The sequence below is a fragment of the Labrus mixtus genome, chromosome 11 (genome assembly GCF_963584025.1).
Source record: "Labrus mixtus chromosome 11, fLabMix1.1, whole genome shotgun sequence".
Lineage (NCBI taxonomy): Eukaryota > Metazoa > Chordata > Actinopteri > Labriformes > Labridae > Labrus > Labrus mixtus.
Window position 1 is genome coordinate 14,882,862 of NC_083622.1, and position 9,519 is coordinate 14,892,380.

Sequence of the window (9,519 nt, forward strand, 5' to 3'; positions counted from 1 at the left end):
AAGTCCCTCAAAAGCTTAATGATCAAGGTCACTAGTCTTAAGGACTTTTGAACTGCATTGCGAGAAAACTTGTTCGTGCTGCATTCACGTTCTGCTCGGTGATCTAAGTTTCCGAGTTGGGAAGTCGTTCTCCCGACTTTCAGTGTGATCTCGTGTTTTAAGTGTTTTCAGTTCGGAAAGTCATTATGTTGTAACAGCAAAAATCAGCGTTGATGCTACGAAGAAGATCAGCGAAAAGTAACTGTTACAAGTTATATTTGAGAAAAAACTTGATGTTCAATACATGAATTAATAAAAAAAAGTATGGTAACATTGACAAAATATATTTTGGTGATGCAATTCTGACGTCAAATCGATAAATCGGGCACCTAATTATTTTCCAAGTTGTTGTTCCGACTTGAGCAGGCGTTCGTGTGCATTGTAACACACGGGAAACTCGTTTTTTCCGATGTGTGCGACATCACATGAATGCAGCATCAGTATTGGACCAACTCCATCGTTAAGAAAATTCAGATTGTAAAATGCAAACAGATTAAAAACAAAAAAACACGTTTCAGTTGAACTTTAATTCTTTGAGGAGCTGGTGTGACACACTTAACAGAAAGTTCTTGCTTGTCTCTCGTAGCTTAAAAAAAATCTTTAAATCATTACATGAAGGTAGTTATTCTCCAAATTGCACTGATGGGACAAATGGTCTCAGATTACTAACTCATTCAGATGATGTTCAATAGTTTTGATCACATAACACATCTGTTTTTTTTAAATGGCGACTGCTCTGAGGAATATAGGGGAGCCAAAAATCTAACATGAGAGGGTGCTCCAGAGTCAGACATGAAAACAACAGACAGGAACATACAATGGTCCCTTCCCTGTAGCTGTTTGGACAGAGTTGTCAAAGAAACGACAATATAGTCTCAAATTTAAGACATACATATTCTGTGACATTGTGCTTGAGTCGAGATATCAGGGGCTGCAATACATCCAGACAACAAGAACTGTTCTGGCTGGATAAAAAAAAAGCATTACACAGGGAAAATCTTTTCAAACTCAAATTGTGCTTTAAATGATGAAGTAATATGGAAATGCTTGGGTGCCTTTTACCTGTAAAAACAAGACTGGGACAAAAGTAAGCAGAGTTCTCCCCCCTTAGATTAAGGCACTTTGAAGAGAAGAGGGGAGCCAGAAACAATCAGATTCAGAATTATGGTAAATAAACCCCTTCCCATTTTGTTAATGTTAATAACTGACCATCTCAAACCTGAGAAAAAGCAGTATGGTTATATGACCTCAAAGCGGTCGAAGAAATGGAAATCAAAAAGCTGACTTCTAGTTAATAATGGATCTGTTCTTTAAAAAAAATGCATTGCAGAATCAAGTGTCACGACACTGTGATGTTTTCATATCAAACCTTGCAGTAAACTCTTTCAAATAAAAAAGTATTGAAGTTCATTATCTGCTGAAGCTGGAGCACCCTTATATACATGCACCTTGAGTGGTCCAGTTTGATTCTGAAGCCATCTATATTGAATTGTAATTCTTTTCTTCCCTTTGAAAAACAATTTGGTTAAACTACAAATGACATGTGTTAATGTTACATGTGCCCTGTTATTTACCCCTGCATCCCCTAGTCAACAGTTATGGTGGCTAAAGCCAAAAAAATCCATTTCACTGAGTAGCCAAATTAGAATGTAAACATACCGGTAGGTGTTAATGCAATATATAAATCAGCCACTCACTGCATGAACACATACAGACATGCTCATGACAGTTCAGCTGCTCAGACCCAACCATCAGAATTAATTTGATGGCAGTGATTTTAACTAAAAAAAATGATTGATACGTTTCTCCTGAGATTTTCACACACAAAAACAGTCCACAGGGTTTACAGACAGTGGTGCAAAGAAAAACAACATGCAAGCTGTGAGCGCCTTGTTAATGAGAGGTCAGAGGAGAATGGCCGGACTGGTTCAGGCTGACATGACAAAATAACCACATTTAACAGAAGTATGCAGACAAAGAAAACTGAGACTAGAGACAAGATGAGGCCAGATTATGGGCATGAAGTTCTGCAGCATCATGGCAGGGGTAGAACAGAATTTAGGTGTTAAATCATGCACCTGTTACCAGTGATGTTAAGAATATCTTTTTTGCACACTTACAGTATAGACATCATTCTAATACTAGAGCCTTCTTGAGTATTATTTCTTACAGCATGCATCCCTTTTTAGCCACAATCTACCCATCATCTAAGGCTATTTTTCGCAGGGTGCAATGCCAAATCAGATGGCCTCCACAGACAACAGATGTCAATAGTAACAGAGCACCAGTGAGATGAGGTCAAGCACTAAACGTGTAGCATGAATGGGCAGCTGAATAATCTGCAGCAAACACATGTGGCTATCATGTCAACATGATCCGGTCCCTCTAAGGAATGTTTCCAGTACATTGTTGTACACATATCAGGAAAAATCCCGGCTGTTCTGGTAGCAGAGGGGGTTATCGAATTAAGTTGCTTCCAAGTGTTGTTAAATAAAGATTGATTTCTTTTAAAGCATCAACTGAAAAAGGCATGTCAGCAGAATGTAAGCATGGTCATTTATATTCTGACATCACAGCAACGATGTGAGGTGAACTCTCTTCTTTACGTCTCTTTGGTTTCACATTTTCATTGTTACAGCAAAGGAAAGGAAAAAAAAAAATAACTGACAATCTTTTGTCGAGTGGCTCAGTTCAATAACAGACTTTAGCAAAAGGCCAACAACACAGGTACAGTGACCATGTCTGGCAGTGCGGCCAAATACGGAATAAAGTGGCTGTAAGCAGTGTTGACTTTACTGATGTACAAGACTGAAACAGAATATTCCTGTGAACTCAAAACAGAAAATGAATTCAAATCTAAAAATCGACCATTTTTGTGGCAAAGTGGAGAACAGAAATCTTCATGTTGAATGTTGCTTGATGCGTGGACAAGATCGTGTGCTTAATGCCAGGCACTGTGTTCCTCCTGAAAAACACAACACAAAGTGCCAGGTTAGAATATCTGAGACAACCGTGAGATAGAGTAACTGCTCTTTCAGACCGGCAAAGCAGACAGCTGGCAGTGTGAGCTGATCAGCTCTGCCTGGGGCGAGTAGTAGTGCAGTCCAAAGAGAACGACCCCTCACCTTTAAATCCTGTTAAACTTCAGTTAATCTTCTTCATGCAAGAGGATATTATCCATTAGCAAGGTAGCTAGAATTTGGGCTCAATCCCAGCCACAATGTAGACAAATAGCTTATTTATTTTATGAATTTATTCATATTCTTTCCCATTATATAGTGATTTAAGAAAGGGAGAAGTATGACAAATTCCTGGCCTCACAATAAAAGGGGAGGGGCACAAATAAACAGCTACAACTCTCCCCTTCTTGCTCGGCAACCTTCACAGCCAGAAAGAAAACAGTATAGAAGTAAACCGGGTGAACTATGCAGAAACAAATCCTGAGCAGATAATCAGGGAGCAACACTAAACTATTTCTGTGCGTCTGTAAAAACTCAATTTTTGAGGTTTATTTTCAGTCATGGCTGGTTTCAGATGTTCAATGGAACTGACCGTTTATTCAGATTGCTCCGAAGTCCCCGTTTTTGCCGTCATCATCTGGGTCAACAGAGTGAAACTCTGCCACATAAAGGCTCTTGTCAATGCTGCCGGGGATGGGCTTGATCTCAGTTACCAGTTGGTCCTCAATGTTCTTGAGGTTGTAGCGGTCCTCTGAAGTTATTAGATTGATGGCCAGACCCAAGTGACCGAAACGTCCTGAAAGACAAAAAGTAATGAATATATACTCTAAGCAGCCCTTTCATTAAATAAATATGGGTGTGCCAGATTCTGCAATCTGTAGCTGTCCAACTTGACAATTTTGAAAGTATGTTTAAGTATAAACTTCACCTGATCTGCCAATGCGATGAAGGTAGGTTTCTGCACTTTTCGGGAAGTCAAAATTGATGACCACGTTGACTGCCTGGATGTCAATTCCTCGAGTGAAAAGGTCTAAAAGAAAAACAAAGATAAGTCAGTCTGCCGAGTTTTATTCTGTTTTCCAAACTTTTTTTCAGGACAGTGGACAGAGTAGGAGAGAGACAGAGTGGGGAAAGACTTGGAAAATGTCGGACTTGAACTCGGGCCACCCGCTCGGAGTACTAAAGCCTCCATAAATAGAGCGTGACCTTGCCGCTTGGCCACCTGCACCCCTTTCCAGTCTCATTTAAATGCAGAACTCTCTCTTCACCTACCTGTGCAGACCAGGTTTCTGCACAATCCATTCCTGAAGTCGTGGAACACACGGTTCCTGTATTCCTGCATCATCTTGGCGTGAATGTAGAAGCAGGAATAGCCCAGCTGGGTGATTTTCTTGGCAAGTAGCTCAACCCTTTGGGTGGAGTTACAGAAGATGATTGACTGGTTGATCTGAAGCTGCAACAGGAAACAAAGAGACCAATGGTTATTGATGGTTAAAGTCTTGAATTATTTTACTTTCTGAGACACAGGTATCCTCCTATAATAGATGGGTTATGATGGAGTGGCCAAACAGCAGCTTCATGTAGCTCCTTGTTTCCTTGACTTCATACACTAAATGTGGCTCCTTCATCTGTTCTTTAAAATCAGGTTTGTAATACTAGATGCAAATATTGTTTGGAGAGCAATGATCTTAAATACAATAGCTTTAAACAAACAATATCACTAAACAATAGTAAGTAGATAATTCAGTACTTTCTGTCTAAAATCAAGTGATGCATACTTCATTTCTAAACTTTCTAAAAGGACTCTTTTGGCAGGCCCTCAACACTCACCCTAGAGAAGAGCGTGTTGAGACAGTGGACCTTCTGTCGTTCCGTCACGTATGCGTAGTACTGAGTGATGCCCTTCAGTGTCAGTTCCTCCATCAGGTTGATCTCATAAGGCTTCTCTAGGTGCTTGCTCTGGACAAGATATTCACAGATTATTATTAAGTGCTTTTGTGGTTTCTACATAAAACTGGATCACTGTTCGAGGTTCTCACCATGAATGTTTGCACACTGATGGGAAAAGTGGCAGAGTAAAGCAGGATCTGGCGATCCTTTGGCAAGTAGCTGATGATGTCTTCAATCAGGACCACAAAATCCTGGGACAGCAGCTTGTCTGCCTGATGACGGGATGTTTAAGAGGAAACATGTTAATATATAGACACCAATACTGAAGAGTTCAATCTTAGACCAAGAGCTTCACCCACCTCATCCATCACCATCATTCTGGCTTTATCCACTTTAGCCACCCCCTTCCTTATCAGGTCCAATACCCTGCCTGGTGTAGCAATCACTACATGCACTGTTGGGAGATAAGGAGGTTAAAACAGCACATTAAATATTCTAATTAGAATAACTGCAAAAACATAACACTGAGGTAAAAAACAATGTTTGAAACAGAATTTTAAAGACTTCAGTCAGCAGACTAAAATATGAGTACAAAGCTCTGAGAGAAAAGATAGAACCATCGGCCAAATTTTACTTAAGTACAGTTTTCTTTCTGTAAAAAAACCCCCTTCATTACTTTACACATTCAAATGTACGATAGGCACCTGTCTCATCCAGACGCATGATATCATCCCTCAGGTTCGTGCCCCCCGTGGTAGCCATCACCTTGACCCCTCCGAGGTGCTTGCTGAGCTGAATGCTGATCTGGCTCATCTGCAGAGCCAACTCTCTCGTTGGCACCATTACTATGGCTGAAATGAGAAAGAAAAAAAACACAACAGGAGGCTGATGAAATGCAAGGGCTAATGGGAATTATGGAGAGAATTAAATGAACCATACCATGCTGTTTATCTACAGCAAGAAAAAATGTATGCTTTGCTACCATTAAAAATACAGTTTTAAATAATATAACTCTACAAGTTATGTTATACTCTACTCATTAAACTTGAAACCTGCATAGATTTATGTCTTCCACACTATAATTATCTCCATGAGAGGCAGCAGAGACTCACCCTGGATGTGATCCTTCTTCAGGTCTATCCTCTCCAGGAGAGGGATGAGGTAGGCTCCACTCTTTCCTGTGCCGTTCTTTGCTCGAGCAAGGATATCTCTGCCTGACAGAGCGATGGGGATGCTTTCCTCCTTTAGGCAGACAGACAAGTCCACAATCAGTAAAATGGCTATAATTAACTAGACATGGCTAACTTCACGCAATTAAGGCAAAAGCACAAGCAAATTACATTTTCTTCTACCCCTTCAGAATTCAAAACGGGGACAAAATAAACATTATTTGCTGTTGTATATAGTATGATTTTTTTAACTTTACTTTTTAATTGGAAGAGGTGTGAAGATTTTTTGAGGGTAAGATGACAAAATGTAACTTTGAACCATAAGACTACAGAGCATACAATTCAGGATGCTTGGAGACGGGGACTAAACGGTGCTCATTTGGTAGGCACAAAAATAAGAGGTGGTTGTGGGATGGGGGTACAGTATTGAGAGAAATAGTACAACAAAATTCTAAACTAAACACCTTGTAATGTTAGTGAGCAACATTTGTACACAGGCTAAAATAGCAGACTAATCGTTTTACAGGGTGAAGAGAATTTCATAATTATGATTTTTTTTAAATAAAATATACAAAGACCAAAGTCCTAATATTTGTTTACTTGGATTGGGGAGGGTTTCTCCCATCCCATCTCAAAGATCCCCATTAGAAGTTCTCGCTTTAGGCAGTAGTCTTCAAACTCGTTTCCCTTAGTTGAGGTCACGTCCTATCAGAAAAGACAAGAGCAAACACAAATTCAGTAACTCTAAAACATTAACATTCCTTAAGAAGACTGTGGAAGTGTCTCAGGGTTATAAAGAGAGAATCTGAATAATAACTCCTTTATTAAACAACTGTTATCTTACCGAAGTTCTCATCCTGGTATCCTTTGGTGGAAGCGCCAGGCACTTCTTCCAGTCATCACCAAACCTGTGTACAATTTGACAGTTTTAGTCAAAATGAATAAATAGAGCACTGACAATGAAGGGTTCTTAATTACATTGAACACATGGAGTTATATTTAAAACTATCGCTTACTATATCTATCGAACACTTGGGATGCTGGCTGAGAGATGGATTGGTTTATGGAGACTTTATGATTATAGAAATACTAACAAGTTTCATCTCCTAGGAGAGCATAACAGCTATTTTAACATTTTGTAGATATTGTAGCGTGTAATACATGAAGCTAAAAAGTAATAAACAAACAGAAAAAACAATATCTATACCAGTGTTTCCCCTAGGTTTACAGCTTTTGGGGACACACACACACGGCAACACAAACACTTTAAGGAATATTGGTGTTCATGTGTTACTTTTAATGACAGCTGTCGTGTTCTATCGGAAAGGTATCCTTAAATGACTTCTTTCCCTGATTTCCGACTCTAGCCACTATCCTTTCTCTACAATAAAGGCACAAAAAGCCCAATATTTTTTTTTACCTTGACCTTCAAGGGGGCCGCCCCCCTAATATAATGGTAGGGGAAACACTGTATACTATACAACAATCATTTCAATGGAGAGGTTAGAGAATGTATGTAACAAGGGTCTTACTTGATGCCCCCACTGCTCTGAGGAATGGTGGTTCTTTTCTGGAGGGCGTTGGGCTGTTGGAGAGGCACCAGGACTCCTGACTGTTGACCAGCTGGCTTGGTCTGTCCTCTGAGCTGCCCATTCGCTGGTTTGTTCAATCCAAACATCGTTGCTGGGTTTTCTGTTTTTGCTGTAGCCATGGGTTCAACACCTTTACTGGCAATGTATCTTTTTTTCTATTACACTTATATGCTGTTTGGCTCAAGCATCAGTGTGTACAACGTAACAAAACTAAAACACTGGAAAGAATATAAAACTTTTTCTTGTCTCTTTCCTTTTTGCAGTGTAATGTGTACACAATCTGATGCTCAGACCTCTTGAAAAGAAGAAGTCTGTGGATGAAATCTGTCTATTTACAAGACGACTCTCCAAAAACGGAGAAATTAACATTGATATCAATAAATAAATCAAATATGTGACCAAAACACACTCTTATTCATCTTTAAGAGATTTATATCCAAGTTTTCTCATCCCTACTTGAATGATAATGTGTTGTGTTCAAATATCTTGGCTTTTCAAGCACAAGTATTGTATTTGTTACATTCAATTTGGCGAGTAGCAAAGTATGATTTGTTTGGTCGTGTTTCCCTTTCTATTGTTTTGTTCCTTGAACATAGGTCTTCAAATGTCTCTGCTGTTTCTTGATACAGCTCAATAAGTATGTTCCTTGAGATGGACACCCTTGCGCTCAATGGCAGTCTTGTTCCAGTTCTTTACTTCTGCAGCAAAATTTGAGATGGCAGTCTGCAAAGTGCTTTGGGGACTGACCATCAACAAATAATCCAGCTCATCTGCAAGGAAACAAGAAGTGTTAGTAGTTACTTTTAGGCATTGAACGCTAACAAAAAAAGAGGCCAACACACTCCAACTCTCAGGAGAGAGGTGACACACTTCAAAGATTTGAATTAGCAACAGCTTTCATTGAGTTCTCGTTAAACTGTGGCACAAACAATGCCACGTTTATAAAAAAAAAAAAAGCCACTAAATGTCAGCTGACAACAGACTGGACTTAAATGTTTGTTTTAAAACTTAAAAAGTTAGTAAAACTTTTATATGCGACATTAAACAGCTCGTCTTAACATTGCAAAGTGCGTATTGAAAGAGCGGCTTATTAAATACATTTATGTCGAGTATTACAAACTCAACCATGACGTCTTTGTTGTTATGCCGTGGACACGAGCTAAGCTAATGCTAACTGAAGCTAACAGCTAAAATCAAGTAAGTTATTTTCAAAGTTAGCAACTTTAGCTTCTCCACTACGTAGCTTGCTGTTCAGCAAACATAACACAAAGTCGCCGTCTCACTGGAGTTTTACTTCATTAACAAGCCGTTATCACCGATCCAAAACCAAAAAGAGATCGAAAGTGTTAAATTAGAAAGTATTTAAGAAGCGTAAAAACTTTTATGTGTAGCAACGTGGCTTTAACTTAATTTAGCTAACAAGCTAACGTAAACGTCAATCCTAGTTCCGGGTTGAGAGATAATCAAATTCAAACTGTTAATTAAAAAAAAAAAAACAACGTGGAGCTTCTCAATTCGTAAATGTTGACTAAACACTTTAATTTTATCCCCACTTAACGTCAAAGTTAGCATGCTAGTGTTAGCTTTAGCAGTGTATCGTAACTTGTTCATCAATGACACTTTAAGTAGAGACGCTCGAAACACGCTACCTTCGTTTGCTACAGCCACTCGACGTCTTCAGTGTTTCATCGTAGTTAAAGTTATCTTGAGGGTTAATTTTTTTTAGTTAGATTGATAGTCTCTGTTTGGAGAAATCCACCGAGTTGTCGCTCTTTTGTCTCTTCTTTCAGAATCGTTCAACATGGCCGCGCTCCCGTTTTTGGGCTGGATGTGGATCTCCTCTCGACCAATCACAGGCCAGCTTTCAAC

At 39.3% G+C, this 9,519-nt stretch overlaps 1 protein-coding gene across 1 annotated transcript; it reads right to left on the reverse strand.

Moving 5' to 3' along the window:
• Nucleotides 1–547: 547 nt before the first annotated feature.
• Nucleotides 548–9,462, reverse strand: ddx61 (DEAD (Asp-Glu-Ala-Asp) box helicase 61). Its single transcript, XM_061050240.1, has 13 exons — nt 9,300–9,462; nt 7,591–8,420; nt 6,903–6,966; nt 6,659–6,763; nt 6,002–6,131; nt 5,594–5,740; nt 5,249–5,343; nt 5,039–5,161; nt 4,830–4,958; nt 4,272–4,452; nt 3,928–4,029; nt 3,592–3,795; nt 548–3,004 (listed from the first exon to the last, which is right to left on the reverse strand). Exons 2-12 carry the CDS (start codon nt 7,767–7,769, stop codon nt 3,599–3,601), a joined length of 1,452 nt encoding a protein of 483 aa, XP_060906223.1. The 5' UTR covers nt 7,770–8,420; nt 9,300–9,462; the 3' UTR covers nt 548–3,004; nt 3,592–3,598.
• Nucleotides 9,463–9,519: the final 57 nt, after the last annotated feature.

Excerpts from the sequence above, each read along its gene's own strand:
- ddx61 (XM_061050240.1), bottom strand. The coding sequence starts at position 7,769 with ATGGCTACAGCAAAAACAGAAAACCCAGCAACGATGTTTGGATTGAAC. Across the intron at positions 6,967-7,590 it reads CAGAGCAGTGGGGGCATCAA|GTTTGGTGATGACTGGAAGA; the intron begins GTAAGACCCTTG and ends AATTGTACACAG. Across the intron at positions 4,959-5,038 it reads TCAGTGTGCAAACATTCATG|AGCAAGCACCTAGAGAAGCC; the intron begins GTGAGAACCTCG and ends TATCTTGTCCAG.